The sequence below is a fragment of the Capra hircus genome, chromosome 8, assembly GCF_001704415.2.
Source record: "Capra hircus breed San Clemente chromosome 8, ASM170441v1, whole genome shotgun sequence".
Lineage (NCBI taxonomy): Eukaryota > Metazoa > Chordata > Mammalia > Artiodactyla > Bovidae > Capra > Capra hircus.
The window spans coordinates 38,797,408-38,820,284 of record NC_030815.1 but is presented as its reverse complement, the minus strand read 5'-3'; the positions used below and the strand labels follow the sequence as shown (position 1 = coordinate 38,820,284).

General features: G+C 36.3%; 1 protein-coding gene across 2 annotated transcripts in view; it reads left to right on the top strand.

Annotated features, from left to right (window-relative positions):
* The window catches only part of RIC1 (RIC1 homolog, RAB6A GEF complex partner 1), a 142,913-nt gene that overhangs the window by 98,847 nt on the left and 21,189 nt on the right, over positions 1 to 22,877 (top strand). For both annotated transcript variants that reach the window (XM_018052017.1, XM_005683688.3), the window contains exons 7-14: positions 5,630 to 5,721; positions 7,398 to 7,486; positions 13,085 to 13,229; positions 13,918 to 13,966; positions 15,592 to 15,744; positions 17,522 to 17,725; positions 22,270 to 22,308; positions 22,615 to 22,725. In XM_018052017.1, coding sequence (XP_017907506.1) covers positions 5,630 to 5,721; positions 7,398 to 7,486; positions 13,085 to 13,229; positions 13,918 to 13,966; positions 15,592 to 15,744; positions 17,522 to 17,725; positions 22,270 to 22,308; positions 22,615 to 22,725 — 882 coding nt within the window. The remainder of the gene's footprint in view (positions 1 to 5,629; positions 5,722 to 7,397; positions 7,487 to 13,084; positions 13,230 to 13,917; positions 13,967 to 15,591; positions 15,745 to 17,521; positions 17,726 to 22,269; positions 22,309 to 22,614; positions 22,726 to 22,877) is intronic.

The window sequence follows — 22,877 nt, the reverse complement described above, 5'->3', positions numbered from 1 at the left end:
ATTATATTAGTATTTGTTTCGTCGTCTTGAAGAAATTTCTGTTGGATTCTTCTGGATGGATTGCACACAGGCTACATGTTGGGGCTGTCCATCATCATCATCCTCTGGATTTCCTATATTCCTTTACTCTTAGATCCTTTCAGAGTTAATGGTAAATATTTGATTAGTTAATGTATGAATTTGGTTGTGACAAAGACCCAGAATAAAAATTTAGATTCACCAAAGGCTGTGTGGGATTTGGTGGGTTTGGTTGACTGTGCTCTTCATAACATGAGCTAACTGGGTAATTTTTTTCCTCCTCACGCCTTATCCAGTCTTCTCCAAAGATGATGTACCTGGCTGGCCCAGTATTTTGGGATTTTGAGTTATGAAAGAGTTAGACTAGAGATTCCAAATTCAGGAAGTAAACTCCCACGTATCCCTATTTTCAGTGTTGTTTAGAGACCGCTGAGATTTTTGTCTTGTTTTTCTCTAAAGAAAAAATTCAGTTTTCTCTTGGAGTGGAGGTAGAATATTCCTTAGCTGCTCAGAGTGGGAGGTAACCTAAGCAGATCCAGCTATTGAATAAACAGTCTTTGAGCCAGTCCTGCTGCTTTCAGTTCAGCTTTTGAGAGACATTTTAATTCCCCAAGCCCTTTGTGTAACCTGTAATGCAAATTTGACTGTTTTTCAAAGTGTTCCTTACTGCTAGTTAAGGACTCTACTCATACGCTTGCTTCCCAGCTTACAAAATTTTCTGATACTACCTCCTCTCCCATTCTGTCCTTGCCAACTTACACATTTGGGATTTTAAGAGTCAGAGAAACTAAATATTCATGTTCAGCCTCTCTAACTGGAAGGAATTTCAAGTTTTTAAGGGCATATTTTTCTATATGGTATCAGCTTTCTCGTCTAATTTACTTCATTCAGCATGTTGCAAAAGGCAAGATTTCATTCTTCTTTATGGCTAAATACAGTTGACCCTTGAACAACGTAGATTTGAACTGCACAGGTCCACTGACACCTGGATTTTTTTCAATAAATACATACTGTAGTACTCTATAATCTGCAATTAATTGAATCCACAGATGCAGACCCATGGATATTGAGGGCCAGCTGTAAAGCTGTGTGCGTATTTTCTACTGTGGGGGATAGGTACCCCTAACCCTCATGTTGTATGAGTCAACTGTGTTCCGTTTTGTGTGCGTGTATGTACATATACCAAATTTTCTCTATCCATTCATCCATCAGTGAACACTTAAGTGTTTCCATATTTTGGCTTTTATAAACAATGCTGCATTGAGCATGGAGATGTAGTGGCTGTACAAATTTACACTGCCATCAGGAATGCACAAGGATTCCTTTTTCTCCCATTGTCCCAACACTTAATTATTTCTTGTCTTTGATAATAGCCATTCTGACAGGTGTGAAGTAACATCTCATTGTGGTTTCAATGTGCGTTTCTCTGATATTAGTGGTGTTGAGCATCTTTTCAGGTACTTTTTGGGCATCCTTATGTGTGCTGTAGAGAAATGTTTGTTCAGATCATCTGCCCATTTTTTTAATCAATTTTTTGCTATTAAATACATGAGTTTTTTATATATTTTGAATATAACCTTTTGTCACATATGTGATGTGCAAATATTTTCTCCCATTTAGTAGACTCCCTTTTCATTTTGTTGACATGTTTTGGATTTAAATTTATTTCCTGAAAATAAACATGTTAGAACTGGAAGGTAATTGACTCATTTCTGAATATCAGCTTTAATTAGTATTTGGTTAAAGAAAATTTTCTAGTAATTTAAGGATTTAAATAATGAAAAGTAGATGGACATTATTAAGGAAGTTATAAGTAGAAAATATAAGTTACATGAAAACATTGCATATGTATTACTGGTAATTGGGAAATACTCTAATGGTATATTTATATTAGACATTATTTAAGTGCCTTATAAGAACTCCTGTTTGGCATTCTATAATGGCTGTACAAATTTACAGCCGCTATACAGTATACACATCTATATACACATCGTATATATATATATACACACACTATGTATGACTTAGAGTATACACTGTAAAAATACAGTAGACACATCTATTAAAATATGTCAGACTATGCCACTCCTCTGCTCAGAACCCTTTAGTAGGACTAGAGTTTTAGGACAAAACCTGCTGAGGTCAACTAGAAAAGCTGGAGAAAAAATAATTTTTTTAATGTGCTTAAAGGCTTTGGAGAGCTAACAAAACAGTAAGGAATTAGGAGGCTAGGGGAGGCCAGAGGCCCAGTGAGCTAAAATGAGCAAACAAGGCTGTATGCAGCAACATGGATGAATCTCACAAAAATATTCAGTGGAAACAGCCAGACACAAAAAAGTATGTGCTGTGATTCTATTTTACATAAAGCAGAAGGAAATCTTAAAACCTAGGCAGCTCTGAATTAGAGTTTGTATGAGTGCATGTTTAAGTGTTAGTAGTTTAAAGGAAAAGAAGAAAGTGACTACCATGTAAGTCTGGATGTTGGTTACTTTTGTGGTTCGGGTGAGGGTATATTGATCAGGAGTGACACCATTGGGAGACTTTTGGTACTGGTAATTCCTAGCTGAGTGGTAATTTCACAAGTGTTTCCTATGTGATGTTACTATGATGTACATTTTTGGTTTTGGTATTTGTCTTTGATGTATCATATTCTAATTCATAATAGAAAGGGTTAAAAAATTAAAGACTCTCCAAATGACTCCCCATATATGAAATGGAGAAAAAGTCAAAGATCTCATGGTGGCTTTCAAAGCCCTATAAATCTGGCCTACTGTTTCATCCGTTACCTCCTTTACTACTTCTTCCTTTATTCCACTCCACTCCAGCCACACAAGTTTCTTTTATCTTTGAACATGCTAGAAATGCTGCTATGACAGGGCCCTTCTGTTGCTCTCTCTCAGTACTTTCCTCGAGAGGCACCTTCATCATAGGGAAAACAGTTTAATATTACATCCTTCCCCCATACACTCTCTTCTCCGTAACTGTTTTGTTATTTTTTTTGTAGCATTTACTACAACTTTGTGTGTAATACTGTACAGTTTTTTAAACTTGTCAGTCTTTTAACAAATGTAAGGCAGGGATACAGCTGAGGATTTTGGTATGTTTGAATATCTGCAGTATTCTCAGTATCTAGAGCAGCATCTGGTGAATAGTGGGTGCCTGGAAGACTTTTATGGTAGGGATGAATGAATGAATTCCAGTCTAGACAGTAGTCCAAAGAAATAATAGTCATTGCTATCTTTTGCCATTTTCTATTATCTGAAATAATGTGTAGTTTTATTATTAAAGTAAAATAAATAAAACTCCTACAAAGAAGCAAACATTTCATATTTAGATAGTAGATTATATAGTTTATTTAGGAATTTTTAAAAACCTATAGTGTTATATTTTGAACCGCTTCATTATATCCGATCATCTAATGTTCACTGTTGTGATAATCCAAAAGTAAAGTGCTGTATTGTAGTGTGCTAAATTCTGTGCTTACTAAACTAGCAGTCATGGTGACCTTTGCCTTAGAATTTATGATCTAAGATGCCCTTGATTTGACAAATAAAAACAGACAGCAGAGTTGACTCTATTCTGTGTCTGTATTCAAACTTAAGTAGCATATGAAGCTTAATAATAATATCATCCATTCATTGAAGCTTATTTAACTTGTTGAATTCCAGGCGTTATATTAAGTGAGTTCAGTTCAGTTCAATTCAGTCGCTCAGTCATGTCTGACTCTTTGCAACCCCATGAACCGCAGCACGCCAGCCTCCCTGTCCATCACCAACTCCCGGAGTTCACTCAGACTCACGTCCATCGAGTCCGTGATGCCATCCAGCCATCTCATCCTCTGTCGTCCCCTTCTCCTCCTGCCCCCAATCCCTCCCAGCATCAGAGTCTTTCCAGTGAGTCAACTCTTCGCATGAGGTGGCCACAGTACTGGAGTTTCAGCTTTAGCATCATTCCTTCCATGTATTGAATATATCTACTCCCATTTAAACTTCAAAACACTCTAAGAGGTAGTTTACAGAAAAGAAAACTGAAGCTTGAAAATATCACGAAGTCATTTTTACAAGTGAGTGGTAGATCTGAGATGTAATGTTAGGCTGCCATATGCCATGCTGTTATACTATAAAACAAAGGAGTTAAAGAGAATAGTAAGCAACTGACAAGTCATTAATCACTTCTAAAGAATGTCATTGTTGTTCAGCCCCCAAGTCATGTCCGACTCTTCAAGACCCTATGGACTGCAGCACACCAGGCTTCCTTGTCCTTCACCATCTCCTGGAGTTTGCTGAAAATCACGTCCATTGAATCAGTGATGCCATCCAACCATCTCATCTTCTGTCACCCTCTTCTCCTTCTGCCTTCAGTCTTTGCCAGCATCAGGGTCTTTTCCAGTGAGTCAGCTGTTTGCATCAAGTAGCCATAGTATTGGAGTTTCAGTTTCAGCACCAGTCCTTCCAAAGAGTATTCAGGGTTGATTTCCTTTAAGATTGACTGGTTTGATCTCCTTGCTTTCCAAGGGACTCTTACGAGTCTTCTCCAGCACCACAATTCAAAGCTTCAATTCTTCAGCACTCAGCCTTCTTTATTGTCCAGCTCTCACATTGGTACATGACTACTGAGAAGACCATAGCCTTGACTATAGGGACCTTTGTTGGCATAGTGTTGTCTTTGCTTTTTAACATATTGACTAGGTTTGTCATGGCTTTCCTACCAAGGAGCAATCATCTTCTAATTTCATAGCTGCAGTCACCATCTGCAGTGATTTTAGAGCCTAAGAAGAAGAAATCTGTCACTGCTTCCACCTCTTCCCCTTCTATTTGCCATGAAGTGATGAGACTGGATGCCATGATCTTAGGTTTTTTTTAATATTGAGTTTTAAGCTGACTTTTTCACTCTACTCCTTTACCTTCATCAAGAGGCTGTTTAGTTCCTCTTAGCTTTCTGCCATTAGAGTGGTGTCATCCGCATATCTGAGATTGTTGATGTTTCTCCTGATAGTCTTGATTCCAGCTTGTAATTCATCCAGCCTGGCATTTTGCATGACGTGCTCTGTGTATAAGTTAAATAAACAGGGTGGCAATAAACAGCCTTGTCATACTCCTTTCTCTATCCCAAACCATTCAGTTATTCCATACAGGGTTCTAACTGTTACTTCTTCACCCCCATACAGGTTTCTCAAGAGACGAGATAGACCAAAAAAAATTGACTGATTCCCATTGATTGGGAAAGTAAAACACTGTGTACTAAATGAGAAGAAGAAGAATAGTGAGCGAGTTAGATGCAGTTTCTACCATCAAGAGGTTTACTTTTTAATAGGAAAATTATCTTCAATTAATTTGAATTTAGAGATCAGATATCCATCTTTTAGTGTTTTATAAATGAATTAGCACTAGACTGAGCTCATCTGGAAATATTTATTAAACCAGTTAATGAAATTAAGATTTTAAGGGAAAATCCAGATGGTAGTCTTGATGGGATGTTTTCCTATCCAGATGAAACCATATAAAGAACCATATAAAACCTTATGAAATTATGTTTACTGCAGGGGAATTATGTTAATTGAAGTATATTTGGAGAACACATTTTAAATCTTAACTATGTTTCTTAATTTTAGCAGCTTCATGGAGTTTGGCCACAAGATGTTATTGATGGAACTTGTGTAGCAGTAAATAACAAGTATCGACTGATGGCATTTGGTTGTGCGAGGTAATGTAGATGCCTGTATTTTAACACTTATTGCCAAAAATAATTTTTTTAAAAAACATAAGATGTTCTTATTAACACACTTAGGAACTTTGTTGTGCCTTTTATAATTTATGAATCAACCTTAATATAAAATGTTAAAGTATTGTAATTGAAGCAAGCAAATATAAAGGGCAGATTTTGGAGATTAGGTGTTTTAATTTGTGAGCTTTTTTTTAGTGGTAGGAAATTGAATCACAAGTTAAGGTTAAATCAATTAAAATTTAGGTTCTTTATTGTTTTAAATAACATCAGGAGGAGGTTTTATTTATTTTCAGCTGTGCTGGGTCTTCAGTTGCTATGCAGGATTTTCTCTAGTTGTGGTGAGTGGGGGCCACTGGACTTCTCATTGCAGGTTGTGGAGCACAGGCTCTAGGGGGCACAAGTTTCAATAGTTGTGGCAGGTGGGCTTGGCTCCTGAGCTTTAGAGTTATGGGACATGGGCTTAGTTGCTTAGCAGTGTGTGGAAGCCTCCTGGACTGGAGATCAAACCTGTGTCTCTTGCAGGTGGATTCTTTACCTCTGAGTCACCAGGGAAGCCCCTAATCCTTTCTTTTTAAGACATCAGTGTTGACTTGCCTTTAAATTAGTGAGTGTGCCTTAGTTAACAAGCAAATTTAAAGCTCATTTGTAAAATCATTTTCTTTCCTTGATTCAAATAATGAAGGTTTTCAAAGTAAAATTGAATGCCTGTTCATTTTTAAAATAGCCTTATGGAAGATTCAGATTTTTCTATCTCTTCCTCAGTCATTTTGGCAAGTTATATTTTTCTAGGAATTGGTTTCTTTCATATACACTGTCAAATTTATTGACATAGAACTTATAGTACCTTTGGGAATTTTCATATTATAAAATAAAAACAAATGGGGAAGTGTGTAATCAAGTACATACTATAGTTTTACAAATAATTATAATACAAGCATCCATCTTTTCACAACTTGGTCAAGGAATAGAACGTTGCTAGCCAATATAAATTTTATCACTCCTACTTGCTAATCATGTCTCCCAGTCCCTTCCTAACTCATTTTCTCTTACATAGACACACAATCTTTAATCAAATGCATGGGTAAATTAATGATAAATCCTCAATAAGATCTAAAACTCATTCATATTCAGACTAACCTAATTGCCACCAAATTTCCTTTATATCTTTGTATATTTTTACCACAAATGTATTTCACTACTATGTTTTGGATGTTTTTCACAGTACAGAAATGAAATTATACTATTTATATAGATATAGATAGATGGGTGGGTAGAGAGATATGCTGTCCATTTTAAGGTATAGGACAGAAATTCATTTTCAGTACTATATGGTATACTATTATATGAACATACCACAGTTTCTCTTCCCTTTGTCATTGCTGGACGTGTGGATGGTTGGCATTTCTTTGCACTTAACAGTCTTATGATGACATTGTATATGTCACAAAGACAAGGATATTTCTGGGGTATATCTATAGGTGAAATCACTAGACTATAGAATATGCATTTGTTTCAGATTATGAGATGACTATAAATTATTTACAAAATGGTTGTGTTCTAGTTTACACTCCTATCAGCAGAACATATTTCCATAGTCATGTTTTTTATATTTGTATTTGTCTTTTTACACTGAAAATCTTATCTGATTTTCACAGTGGTTCTGTACAGGTTTATACAATAGATAACACCACTGGAGCCATGCAGCTGTCTCATAAACTAGAGTTAACAGCAAAACAGTATCCTGGTGAGTCCTCTTTTTTTTTTTTTTTCTTCTTAGTTACAGATAATATGTGTAGTGAGTTTTGATTTGAATTAGATGATGGATGCCAAAGGCCAAGTATTATTAAAACATGTAACAACAATTCTGTCTGACTCAAGGATTTCTACTAGAGTCTCCTGGGAGACCTCTTTTATCTCTTCCATTTAGTTTTCTTTATCCTCACTTAGTCATAGCCTCTATGTTGCTTGTCTGGGCTTTGCTTTAGACTCTTTCCTAATTTCATTGCCTCTATTATTTTATGCCTTCATTTCCATTTGGTCATTCAACAAGTAATTATTGAGTACATACTATAGGCCAGACATTGTTCTAAATGCTGGTACACAGTAGTGAATAAAACAAAAAAATCTCTCTCGGAACTCCCTTTGTGACTCTTAGATGAATTCTGTCCGCTGGAGTAAGTGTAAAATCTGTTATTACTGGAAATGTTTTTGACTGAAACTAACAGAAAACCCACTTACTATCCCTTAAACAAATAGTATTTATTCTCTATATTGGCAAGAAATCCAAAGGTAAGCTGCTCTTGGCATTCATTTGGCCTTTTCTTTCATGATCACAGGTTGACTTCTAAGGCCCAAGCATTACTTCTTGAGTCAAGAAGAAAGGAGGAAAGAAAGTGTATATATGTTTTCTGGTCAGGAAAGCAGAAACTAGATTGAAATGAGTTTTTGCTGAGAGGATATCTGTCTGTTTCTTCCAGTCACCTGGGAAAATTACATTAGTCTTGAAGCCTTTGCATTATATTCTCTGTTTAGGATTTTTTTCTTTTTTGAATCCTATAAGTTACACAGATTGTAGATGAGCCTAAGGACTGGCTTGGGGTTGCAGATTCTCAGGGGAGCTTCTTTATTTTCCATTCAATACCATGGGCAAAAACAGGAAAGTGCTCCTTGCTATTTTTTTCACCTTCTATGTGGTAGAGTTTATTTCTCACTCTCCCTTGAACATGGAATTGTATTCTCAGCATTACATGGGTATCTTCTATTCCCCGTCTTGGCCAAGCTCTGAGTTTTATCTTCTGTCCCTCATATGCTGAGAGTTGTCGTAGGTGAAAGTCAGGTCTCTAGGTTTTGGCAGAAAAATTCAGGGCAACAGCAGTTTGTACACCCACTTACCTCCCAGTGTTTTTTAATATTTTGAAATATTTAAGTATTCTGTTTAACATTTTACTTGTTGCAGTGTGGAGAGTCAATCCAGCTATCAAATTTGCTATATAGCCAGAAATAGAAATTAGTTCCTTAAGTTTTTATCACTCTTATTGCATAGCTTTTAAAGGTTGCATTTTTTTCCTTATTTCCTAAAGAGTTTTTGCTGCAGCTGGCAAGAACAGGATGCTGTGTGTTTTGATTGTGTTTTCTAGCCCTGTTTCTTTTTTATCCATACTGTGATATCCAGTACGATAGCTATTTAAATGAAACTAAAAGAAAATCAAAACGTTTCTTAGTTGCCTCAGTCAGTTTAGTCACTCAGTTGTGTCTGATTCTTTGCAACCCCGTGGACTGCAGCACGCCAGGCTTCCCAGTCCATCACAACTTCCTGGAGATTGCTCAAACTTATATCCATCAAGTCGGCAGTGCCATCCAGCCATCTCATCTTCCATCTTCCCCTTCTCCTCCTGCCTTCACTCTTTCCCAACATCAGCGTCTTACCAATAAATCATTTCTTCACATCGGGTGGCCCAAATATTGGAGCTTCAGCATCAGTCCTTCCAGTGATATTCAGGACTGATTTCCTTTAGGATTGACTGGTTTGGTCTCCTTGCAGTCCAAGGGACTCTCGAATCTTCTCTAACACCACAAATCAAAAACATCAGTTCGTCAGCGCTTATGTTTCTTTATGGTCCAGCTTTCACATCCATACATGACTACTGGAATAACCATAGCTTCGACTAGATGGACCTTTGTTAGCAAAGTAATGTTTCTACTTTTTAATATGCTGTCTAGGTTGGTCATAGCTTTTCTTCCAAGGAGCAATCGTCCTTTAATTTCATGGCTGCAGTCACCATCTGCAGAGATTTTGGAGGCCAAGAAAATGAAGTCTGTCACTATTTCTAGTTTCCCATCTATTTGCCATGAAGTGATGTGACTGGATACCATGATCTTCATTTTTTGAATGTTGAGTTTTAAGCCAGCTTTTTTACTCTCCTCTTTCACTTTCATCAAGAAGCTCTTTAGTTCCTCTATTTTCTGCCATGAGGATGGTGTCATCTGCATATCTGAGGTTATTCTGTTTCTCCCAGCAGTGTTGATTTCAGCTCGTGCCTCATCCAGCCCGGCATCTTGCATGATTTTCTTCATATAAGTTAAATAAGTAGAGTGGCAATATGCAGCTTTGATGTACTTCTTTCTCAATTTGGAACCAGTCCATTGTTCCATGGCTGGTTCTGATGGTTGCTTCTTGACCTGCATACAGATTTCTCAGGAGGCAGGTAAGGTGGTCTGGTATTCCCATCTCTCTAAGAATTTTCCACATGTTGTTGTGATCCATACAAAGGCTTTAAAGTCAGTAAAGCAGAAGTATATGTTTTTCTGGAACTTTTTTGTATTTCTGTAATCCAACGGATGTTGGCAGTTTGATCTTTGGTTCCTCTGCCTTTTTGAAATCCAGCTTGAACATCTGGACGTTCTTCATTCACATACTATAGAAGCCTCACTGGGAGAATTTTGAGCATTACTTTGCTAGCCTGTGAGATGAGTGCAATTGTACAGTAGTTTGGCATTGCCTTTCTTTGGGATTGGAATGAAAACTGACCTTTTCCTGTCCTGTGGCCAGAGCTGAGTTTTCCAAATATGCTGGCATGTTGAATGCCGCACTTTCAAAGCATCATTGTTTAGGATTTGAACTAGCTCAATTGGAATTCCATCACCTTCACTAGCTTTGTTCACAGTGATGCTTCCTAAGGCCCACTTGACTTCACATTCCAGGACGTCTGGTTCTAGGTGAGTGATCACACCATCGTGGTTATCTGGGTCATGAAGATCTTTTGTGTATTGTTGCCACCTCTTCTTAATATCTTCTGTTTCTGTTTGTCACTTCCACTGTATAATCGTAAGGAATTTGATTTAGATCATACCTGAATGGCTTAGTGGTTTTCATTACTTTCTTCAATTTAAGTCTGAATTTGGCAATAAGGAGTTCATGATCTGAGCTACAGTCAGCTCCCCATCTTGTTTTTGCTTAATGTATAGAGCTTCTCCATCTTTGACTGCAAAGAATATAATCAGTCTGTCTTCAGTATTGGCCTTCTGGTGATGTCCATGTGTAGAGTTGTCTCTTGTGTTGTTAGAAGAGGGTGTTTGCTGTGACCAGTGCGTTCTCTTGGCAAAACTCTGTTAGCCTTTGCCCTGCTTCATTCTGTACTCCAAGGTCAAACTTGCCTGTTACTCCAGGTATCTCTTGACTTCCTACTTTTGCATTCCAGTCTCCTATGATGAAAAGGACATCTTTTTTGGGGGGGGGGGGGTGTTAGTTCTAAAAGTTCTTGTAGGTCATCATAGAACCATTCAGCTTCACCTTCTTTGGGATTAGTGATTGGGGGCATAGATTTGGATTACTATGAAATCTCAGTTGCCTCTTTACACCTAAATGTTAAATAGCCTGATATAGCTTAGTGGCTGTCTGTTAGACCAAGCAAATATAGAATATTTACATCATTACAGGAAGTTCTGATCCCTTCTATTGATCGTTTGACAACACTGTACTGAATTTTTCAGGTTGTTTCCTTTTCTCAGGTTCTTGGAATGCCATTTCTCCCTTTAGTTATCTGCTAACTCTTGCTCTTGTGGTCTTTGTTATGGGAGAGGGCTGCCCTTTTAGATTATGTAACTTTTGGCTATAAAGCTGCTTAAAATGTTGGGAGGCTTGTGTTGTCCTGCCTCTGGAACAGACATAAGCATCTATGTTTTCTTCTGGCTTCACTGGCTGATTTTTACACATGGTAGCACATCAGGAATCCTTACATGATCATCAGCTTCCATTCTGATTCTCAGACTCATGTTGCCCGGAACCCCTTTTTTTGTCTTTGCATAAGAATGTGAGACCCCCAACTTCCTAATCACAGCTAGGTCCCATTCCAACCTTCTGTCCCTATATTTGCAACTGTCTTTGCCTCATCACTTCCCACTCTTCACACCTAGGCTGCCTTAATTGAAGCACTAACTGGTCTCACTGTTTGTTTTTTTCTTCTGGCTCCTGGAGATCGTCCTTTCTGTCTTGCAAATTCAACTTTAACAGCAAGTTTGGGGATTATTTTTTACATTTTTCTCATTATGCAGATTATCACAATTAAGTTTACAGTAGGTTACCAGCTAGATAAATTTTCTGTATTCCTGCCACTTGAAAATTAGGTTAACCATCATTACTGTTTTATGGTACATCTCTGTACCTAGATTTTTTTAACATGTGTATAACGCTTGGAAAATATGTACATCTGTGTGTATGTAGATGCAGATACAGATACATATGTTTACTTGGGATAATAGGAATACTGTTTGTAAGCTAAAACACTAGCAGTTTTTTGTGATATTAAATATACATCTAAACCTTATTTTTTTTTCTTGCGCATGGAATTGCTTATAAGCTTTGATTTGAGTTTGTATTTTTTTCTTGGTTTGGATTTAAATTTCTCTCCTAGGTGTGTAAAGTATACTAAAAAGACATGTTGCTTAGATATGTTCCCATTTTTATATACATAAATACCAGTTACTCATATACCTGAATTATGGTGGGGAATGGTAATGTGAGGATTCAAACATAGGCAGAGGGAAAAAGTTCTTACTCTGTTAACCAAGCCTGTCTTCTGTAGGCTAATATCTGTATACCACCCCTTTGCAGCAGATATATTTACAACAAAAATTTATTAATACTGCAGATGTAAAGAACTGTAATTGTAAAGAAGGTCATACAGATCTTTTTGAATTCCTGATGGGAAATGCTGGTATGTTTCATTTAACTCTGCAGTAAAGAAACTTGGATTTTACTATGCAATGAAAATTTCCCCTTTAGTAATTATATATAGGATTAGAAGAAGTATTACTAGTTAAAAGAAGATGTAAGCATCTATAGTGCTGAAGCTGGAGTTTACCTACTTAATCCTAATATAAGGTTAAACTTCAATTTGCTTTAATTTGAGTCCCTTTGATATTACTGAAAAAACATGGAGATCATGGTAAAATATTTTATATTTTGAAACACCTCATACTTTGTAGAGTACTTTGATACTGTATTGAATTATTCAAGGGAAATATTATTCCCATCTTAGAGAAACTGATTCTCCCAAAGCCAAAGAGTTTTTGAGACCACACAGTTGTATCAATAGTTATTTAAGCTAATAGTGGCAAGAAATGGTTCTGGGTTCTTACGAATCACTTGGGTACAGAGTTTGTTCTGCTTAGATCAGGCCCAGGCTGATGATCATACTAATTTTAAATAGCCCTAAATGAACTGAATTCATCTCATTGAAGCAGACATGCCTTTCTGCTTGTTTCAAGTTGAAGATAGAGGCTGTAAAAAGTACTAAATATGAAGCAGTCATTTATCCTTAACTTTTCTGTGGTTTCTTAACAGACATTTGGAACAAAACAGGAGCTGTTAAGTTGGTCAGATGGTCTCCTGACAATAGTGTTGTAATAGTGACCTGGGAATATGGTGGCCTTTCTTTATGGAGTGTATTTGGAGCCCAGCTGATTTGTACACTTGGAGGAGATTTTGCGTGAGTCAATAAAGGAATTTTGGACAAAGTAACTCCATTTTCTCTGAAACAGTACACATACACACACATACACACATGCACGCAAGCTTTGTCATGCAGCTACCAGCTTGCCTTATTTGACCCTTCCCCCAAAACAGTTTATAAGGTTCAGAATTAATTTATTCAGAATGTATCAATTCCTCGTACATCTATCCTCTTTCAGTTGATTGTTCATTCAATAAAAATGGATTTATTTATCAAACCCCTATTGTGTATGTGATAAATGTTTCATTCAAGGTTAAATCACACATGAATCTATTCAAGTAGCTTATTATCTAATAAGAGCTGTAAACTATATATATAAGTAGCTAGTAGGAAGTGAAAATTACATTATCTCATTGAGTTAATATAGGTACTCTGTGGGTTGACAGAAGTGGGTTAATATCTCTGCCCGTTTCATATGCTATGCTGAACTTTAGTCCTGACATAATGAACACACCTGCCCAAACTGCATGACCCTGTCAAGAAATTATTTAGTACCTAGAAGACTGTATCTCAGTGACGTACCTAGGTATATTGACCAGGAGTCTCATATTTCACACAGTATTGTGTGTTTCTCTTTCAAAGGAAGAAAATCATTTTTTAAAAAATTAAAGCTAAACGTTGTATGCAATTAGAAGATTCTTTTTAATTTTCTCTTCTCTTTCAGCTATAGGTCAGATGGTACCAAAAAAGATCCCCTTAAAATCAACTCTATGGTAAGTTCTTTCTATAAAATATTGATACAGTGTGAAAAACTTGTGTTTTTTCTTCCTTTTTTCCCCTCATACTGTCCTAATAAAATTAAAAAGCTCTTCTAGTCTCATAAGACTCTTCTTACACAGTTCGTGCTTTAATGAAAGTGTTATCTTTAATAGTCTGTCTTTAACAGGCTATCTAACTTTCAGTGTGTGATTTTTATTTTGTTTTGATGTGTCCAGCAAGCCCTGTCATCTCTGTGAACACAGTGACTGTTCAGATCAGGCGTTTGTTTTTCCAAAACATTACCTGCATTTCTTATGTGACTCAGCACCCACTTCCCATAGCCTCCTTTCTTTTAATGTGAAGTGCTCATTGGGTCTTTTTCCTGGAGGACATGTACATTATTTGAGCATATTTTAAACTTTTTCCGTAGACGTATATCAAAAGAATTGTAGTCCTTGTTGTAATAGTATTTTTACCATCAGTTTTCAACAGCTTCTGTAGAAAGCAGTGAGGTATAACTACCCTTGTCTTTACATAAAAACATTTTCTTACTATAGCCCTCTCTGTACCATTTTTGTGAAGTTAGTGGCTGTGAGGCTTAGGCTTACCACTACCTTTCTCTCCTGCTCCACAGAGGAAGGCATTTTCTGATCGTGGGTTTCTCGAAGAATTTAGACCACCATGGTTGCCTTGAAACCATGGGCTTCCCAACCTTTCATCACCAAGGATCCCATGTGAAGGCTCTACACACCTTCATAGTTTTAAGTTTTCAAACACCGTTTCTGTGACTGCCAATCAGTGCTTCTGAATGGAGTGCAACAACTGGTGTTACCAGCCTCACTAAGCTGCTATTTTAATCACAAACTAAGAATCTAAGCATTTTAGTTAACTTGTGCAACTGAAACTTTTCATGGGAAAGCAGAACTTCTGAAATTTTGTAGCAATTCATGGACCTCTCCTCCCCTCATTAGTGTTTTCTTGGCCTTGCAGGTTAGGAATTACTACTCTTCCCATGATTTTTTTTTTTAAGTGATTTTAACAATCATGAAATCTAGTTATAGAATATTAAAATTGACTGGGCCTGGTTAATTTCTTTGAGCGCTCTCATTTTATAAAAGAAGAAACTTACACCCTGTGAAACCAAATAGTTTGGCCAAGGTAGTACAACAAAATGGTAGCCAAGCTGCAGTGGAAACCCTAGTCTCATAGTCGCCAGTCCATTGTTCTTTGTTCTGTACAAGATTGTACCTGTTTCAGTGCTTGTTTGTCAAGCTTCAGCTATGTAATGTGGATCTTGTCTCTCTGAGGAAGTTCTTTGTATTTGAGAGGCAGTTAAATTAATAGAGAAGTTACAGACAGCAGTAGGCAATTCTTAGGATTTCTAGCTAGGATTAGTATGTAGTGTTTTCCCTACTCTAGGTGGAGAGCAATCATGGTTTCCACATCTGAGATGTAGTAAATATAGGTGTATGATTCTTGTCTGTGGTGTTTGTCATGGTATCTCCAGCCTTCAGAAGTAATTAATAATGCTTATTGTTGGTTATTTGAGAATTCAAATATTTAAAACCAGGAAAAAATAACATTTTCTATTGCTTTGATTTCCCCCCTCTTCTTTTTCTCCCCCACCTCTTTCCCTAAGAGCTGGGGTGCTGAAGGCTATCACCTCTGGGTAATCAGTGGATTTGGTTCTCAAAATACTGAAAATGAGTCTGACTCCAAGAGTATAGTTAAACAGCCTGGTATTCTACTGTTTCAGTTTATCAAGAGTGCACTCACTGTAAACCCTTGTATGGTAAGTTTATTTAATTAAAACTCTGGCTTTGTTTTCAATGGCTTTCACATAGAATATCAGACACAGATATGTCCTTATGACATAGATATATTGCATGTACTCCTAAAATTGACATACGATCTTCGTTTGTATATTTTCTGTGATTATTAGGTTTCTTTTTAATTTATATTAAATAATACCCCCCAATTTTATTTCTGAGCAGGATTAGCTTTTGGAGGGGGTAGGCTGCAGGATCTTAGTTCCCTGACCAGGGCTCAGACCTGCGCCCTCTGCAGTAGATGCACGGAGTTGTAACCACTGGACCACCACGGAAGTCCCATGCTTTTTTCTTTAAGTAGGATCATAAGCAACTTGAGGAAAAACAGTCTTTATAGGTTTACTTGAATAAAATTTAGTGTTAATAGCATTTCCCAAAGTGTGTTCCACCAGGCACATTTTGTGAGAAATATAAATAGCAATTACATAGAATAAGAAAAAGTTCTGTTGTCTTGTGTGAAATAAAGGAGTTAAACAAAGCTGTGGAAGTTTCTTTACCATAGGAATCTAGTCTTTGATAACGCTAATGTGCATCATAAAAGTCCAGAAGTTGGTATATAGAAAGCAATATTTCCCAAGCTTACTTACCTATGAATTTTTAAGGAAGACCTGCAAGAAAATAAGCCTAGAATCCTGCTTTGGGAAACACTGCCCCAAATTATAACATAAATTCATGTTTATCAGTCTGAAGTAAGATATTAATATGCTATTTATTTGTAAGAATATTTCTATGTAAAAATAGTATATGTTACATGATAGAAATGCATATCTTAGTATCTGCCATCAATGGATTTTTAAATATATGGTACAACCAGTTTCTAATTAAAATTTACAACACACTGAGAAAGAATGAAAATACTGTGGATCTCAGACCTTATTACTATAGTTGAATAATAAGAAAAACAAGAGTAGAGGATTTCTTCCTCTGCTCCCTCATCCAAAATAATAATATAAAAGCACCCCAAGTTTTATGTCAAGATGATGTTTGGACTACAATGGGAACATGAGGGGTTGGGGTGCTAATCTGTCTAATTTATAAAAAATAGTGAGTGAATAATCTGCTTACATTTGAAAACACTGGCCTTTCACAGAAGTAGAAACTTTTTCTCTAAATGTCTTCAGAGCCTGGCACATCCCTTGGTACTAACCAAGCATTCACCAAGCAATTATTGAATTGTTCTGAACCAGGATCACAGATGTAGGCTACTCTTCCTCCTCCCCATGATTTAAAAGATCCTCCAGAATCCAGTTATCCCTGTGTCTAATCCACTCCTTGCCATGTGGGCACATCGGTGAGCATATACACAAAGTGACCAGACATGTTTTCTTATCACCATTCATGAGATACTTTATATAAAATTACTTTGTAAATTATAGACATTGAGTAGTTTTATTCACTTTTCAGATGGAAAATCTCTCCTAGCATTGCCATTTTGAAGTAGTTACGAAAGATACTGCTATAGCAGTTGTAACCCTGGGCATGTTTTGGAATCTATATGATAAAACAAACTTTAATAAAGATTTTTTTACACTGGGAAGAAATCATTAAAATGTTGCCTGTTAGTCTTAAGTGTAACAGTGTGAGCAATTTTTATGTAGTCTTGTCCTCTGTGAGGAAAATAATGCTGAAATGTATGGTATATTCCCAGCAATAAAACTAAATTGACATTTTACTTACTTTCCCCCACCTTCCTTGTTTTTATTTGCTTTCCTTCCCTCTGCTTCCTTCTCCCCCATCTAGAGTAACCAAGAGCAAGTGTTGCTTCAGGGGGAGGATCGATTGTACTTGAACTGTGGAGAGGCCTCACAGAGCCAGAATCCCAGGAGTTCTTCAGCTCATTCTGATTACAAAACCCGTCGGGAAAAGAGCCCATTTGCAGGTGGCGGTTTAGAGTCTCAGAGTTTAAGCACTTTACTTGGTCATCGGCATTGGCATGTAGTGCAGGTGAGTCTTCAGATGCTGTTGGCTGGTGGCTTAGTCCTTGCTAAGACAGCACCTAAAGCAGATTTCTAAGCAGTTCACTCGGTGCTTTAGAGAACTGAGGAACTTCCTAGCCTTTTTTGACTGTCACGGCTCCTGCTTTCCTGTGCTCTCGTCCTCTTGTCTTCTCCTTTCTTTCCCCCAGTCCATTAGTAAGTGAATAGTTTCACAAACTAGAAGTTTATGCTTTGCCCTTTTACTGTGCAGGACTGTCAGCCTTCTTTTGGTGTAAATTTAGCTCTAGAATTGCAAAGGCAGAAGTGTGGTAATTTCATGAAAAGTGACACTGTCCAGATGATCTTATAGTCCTGATGGGTACACATTGAGGTTAATTGTCTGACTTTGGACCCAAGATGAAGACTTGTGATTAGTCTAGAACATTATTGTTGAAATTTTTATTATTACTTGGTCTTGCTCCAGACTATTTACTCATTCTGATATAACTTTCAAATTAGTAGTTTTTTTAGTAATTCTGATAAATTGACATTTAATATAGAAATTAATTCTGAGTTTTGAAAACAAAATTAATTTGGACAAATCAGCAAATTGAAGTTTCTTAAAGAAACTTTCATATATATTTCAGAGTCCTGAATGTTTTCATCCCAGTTTTGTCACCAAAGTGTCTTAGATACATCAGAGTCTGCTCTTGAGTCAGTTTCTTTTAGGCACTGTCTGTTTCCACAGTTCTTTGTCTTCTGCATTCTATACTTTTACCTAGCTTACTTCACCTCCCATGTTATTTTCAGTTGACTTTGAGTGAAGATAATGAGAGATAGAAGAATGGTCTGTGTGTGAAAAATTAAAGGAAGAATATCTCCTACATTGACATGTGGTATACACTAAAAGAAAATGTATTTAACTTACATTGAAAAATTCATAAAATCAAACAATGTGCATACCATTTTATAATTAGTAACAGTTATTAAATAAAACTGCATCAGCTACTTCCTTGACTAAAATTTTCCACTGCTCCCTTCTCTCCTATAGCCATTTCTCTGCTATTTTCATTCCCCCATACTTTGAACTATTCATTCTACACTGACCTAGCATGAATGCCAGTTCTGCCTAGCCAGGTCTGTGTTGCCAGAGAGCCAAGTAGAGCAGAGGATCAAAGAAGGTAGGTCTGGAACTCAAAAATCCATCAGGCAATGACAAAAACGGAATTTCCTTCCAGCTCAAAAATTCAGTGATTCTGTGATTCATAGCCATCTATGAAGTAGCCTGTGGTAGAAGCGTATAACACTGCTTTTACAACTTCAGACAACTAGATACTAGCAAGATTCTTCTGTCATTCTGTTCTTCAGATATCCAAAATACTCAGAAAGATAAACTTAACTCTAGCTTTACCTAATGGTTTCCATTTCCTTAAAGCTAATAAAAATAATGCTAAAGTTGTTGTAGTTCCCCCAAATTAAGTTATAATGGACTCATAGAATTTTTAGAGCTGGAAGGACCTTAGCAATTATGTAGTCCAATTAGATTTTATACATGAGGAAATTGAAGCTCAGGGAAGTTAGGTGACTTGCCCAAGGTCACACAGCAGAATAGTGGCAGACTTGATCCTTGCCATGATACAAATTAAGGGAATAATAGAACTTATCTTAAAACCTAGGTACTAAATGTTGAAGCATATAATATACTGCTGACTTAGGTCTATTAATAAAACCTAGCATGTGCCTACTTGGCACTGTTTTTACTTTGAGTTGCCCTATGCTTTGTTTGCTGGTAATCTAGCCACAAGAGTCAATGCATTGTTTTGGTGGTGTGTGTTTGGTGGTGTTTTTGGTAGTGTGGTTTTACGGTGTCCATATAATGTTTAATGCTTTACCTTCCAGACATTTTAGCCTTTAGTAAGTATTCCCTGGAGAAACATGGGTGCCTGTTTAATTCCACCTTCAGCACATACTCTTGTCCAGGAGAGTGCCTGCATCCTCCATCAAAGTGGCTTTGTTTGCGTGATTAATACTTTGTATGCTTCTTATACAGCTTAGAGTTCATCAGATGAGCTCAACTAATCCTGCTTGCTCTGTCTGTTCCCCATCTAGACTACTAGGTTTTTTGTTTGTTTGTTTAAGCTTTCTACCTTATATTCATTAGTTTCCTGGTCAGAAGATTCTATGTTAATTATGTGTTCTCCTTTAACAAAAATAACACAAATGCATACTTGTCAGAAGCAGGGTAATGTATCAGGCACTTTGTTAAGTCAACGAAGAGGATTGTAAAGGCTATTTAATTTATAAATGATTTGCTCTCGTTCCTACAATGTGAATCAAATGTTCCAGGTATTTGGCACAGATCAGATTTCCTAGGATGATGGTTTTTACAATCTCACCAGATACAGACAGAAATAAATCTGAGGAGAAGACAGGGTTTTAGCAGAATGACTTTAAAGGGGAAAAGGTAGATTTAGGTTCTATGAGAGATGGAAAAATCCTAAGATGTTAAGAGTAGAGATTCTGTAGCTTTGCACTGGGTTTCCCAGTGGTGTGACATGACTTTTGTGCCCTGAGTATACAGTCCTGACCTGAGTTTCTTCATCATTCATTAGCCACCTCTTTTCTTAGTTTTGCCATTTTCTGTTCTCAGTATTAGGAGTGGAACTCAAAGTTCAGGTAATATGTTGATCTCCTAGGGAAAATAAAAGTTTTTGTTCTTATTTCATAGCATCTTCAAGACATAAAACTGTATAAATAAAGCTTCAGTGTAAGTTTTGAAAGCAAACCATTTGCTATCTGTGGCATCTCATATACTTTTGGAGGATAGAATACATTGTTTTCTCTTAGAGATATTCATCAGAGTGTGATCAAATAATAAGATTTAACCTTGGTTCCTGTGATTAGAAACTCTTCGTGTTGGAATCCACTTTGGCAGTGAGATCTCACTTCCCACTTTACCCACTCACACATTTCATAAATACTATGAAATACCAAGGTTTGGGGGAAGTGGGGCATTTTGTGTTTTTTGTTTGTTTGTTTCTTCAGTGTCTTGGGTGCTAGCCCAGTGGTACTCCAGGAATATCCTTCTTCAAGTGACTATTTTTATTTTCTTCATTCAAAAAAAGAATTTCACTTATAGCCCCCTACAAAACTACTTTCAAATTCTACTTTGCCACCTGATCGTTACCTCAGATTACCATTATTCTGCACTAATTTCACCCATCATAATGAATTTTACTAGTTGGCCTGAATGGTACAGCATATCTGTTAAGATACAAGTTTAGCATTCTTCAAGTATGTCTATCACTTAATTCTCTAAAGTAGGCATCCACACATAAGCAGTTCTGGGGTTAAGAACTTCCTAATGTACTAAAAGCTATTAATTTATTTAGATTTTAGGTTGACTAACTGGATAGTAAGTGAAGTCTAACAAAAATAGTTTTATGAATAAATTTTATCAAGGTTAATACAGATGTTTTCAGCAGGTTTTTTGGGGTTGTTTTTTTTTTTTGCTTGACTTTGGTTTTGTCTTCACATTACACAAAGAAGCTTATTGGATTTGATTGCATTTACTTGGCTTTTTCATTTGGCTCTCCTTTTTAAAATATGTAATAATTTTTCTTTGAGTAAAAGGAAAATAAATAAATTGAAGGTTCAGTAGTTATTCCAGGAACAGAAGATTTTTCCTTTGTTCTGTTGTTCTGTTAATTTTCACCCTTCATTCACCATGTGTTCGTGAAACTATTTAATCAGCAGACTAAGAGAGAGGTCACAGTCTCAATAAAGCTAAACTTGACTTAATCTGCATTGATATCTCACAGAGGATTTTTTAAGTTTAAAATTCTCATTAGAGTAATAAAATGACACCATGTACAAAAATGAGACAGACAGCATGGAAAGATACATCTATTGCTGATGTTGCAGATGAAGAGTTCGTATCTGTAATATACTAAAAGTCTTGTAGGTGAATAAATAGCCATGACTTAGACACACTTTTGTGTGTACATGGCTGTTTAGAGACAGAATAAAAACTAATTAGTTGTTCCCCCGAACAGTGATGTAAGAGAAGAATTTCAGTTTGTACTTTGTGTACTTTTATATTGTTTAAAATTTATAAGCATACATTGCTTTTTTAATCAGAAAAATATAAAAATAAGAAAGAGTGCTATTTAAAAAAAAAACAACTCTTGCTGAGGCTCTGATTTTATTAGATAAGATTTTAGAGATGGTTCATATCAGCAAAACCAGACTGTTTATCTACACAGTTCTTGGCTACCATTGTAGATGCTTCTCTAAATATCTTTTGTCATTCCGTTATTGATTGAGTGTTCAATAGTTAAAACAAACAAACAAAAACAGTATAGAGAAAAAAGAGGAAAGCCTGATGTCTAGAAACATATAGTGAAATGGATAAGACAGGCGATATGCAATATTGGCTGCCAATAATATTCAGTTATTTGGGAGCACTTTAAACATTACAGGAAAATTAATCTCATATTATGATGCTAATGCTTTACATTTAAATATAGTAAACATTTCAAAAGTCTTACAAACTGATATGTTATTTCCTAGATTTCCAGCACCTATCTAGAGAGCAATTGGCCTATACGGGTGAGTTATTTGTTACTTTGTTGGTGTTAACTTTCAGTGGATGGCATGTGCTGCAAGAGGTATTCTGGGGATTGAGCTTTTCAGTGGGTGCATTGATAAAAGTTTCAATACTTGATTCCTTGTACATTGTTGGTGTAAATCTATAATTTTGTTAAATATAATTTAAATATGATTTTTGAGTTTAACATTTTACATTTAATTCACCTAGCAAATGTTTATTAATAGTGTGCCGTCCTGACATAATCCTTAGCTCTTTATGTCTAAATAAAAAGTTCAAGGAAGAGATCTTAATTTTTTTTAATTCAGTTTTCAGCTATTGATAAGCTTGGCCAGAATATTGCTGTTGTTGGCAAGTTTGGTTTTGCACATTACTCTTTACTCACCAAAAAATGGAAGCTTTTTGGAAACATTACCCAGGTTAGTCTTTTTGAAATTAAAAACCTATTTGTCAAAGTGTGGGAGAACAAACTACAATATAATTATGTATAGAGTAAACCCCTGTTTACTTACTAAAAAGTAAAAACATTACAGAATGACTGAATTATGTCCAAGGGTCAGTTCTGATAAGG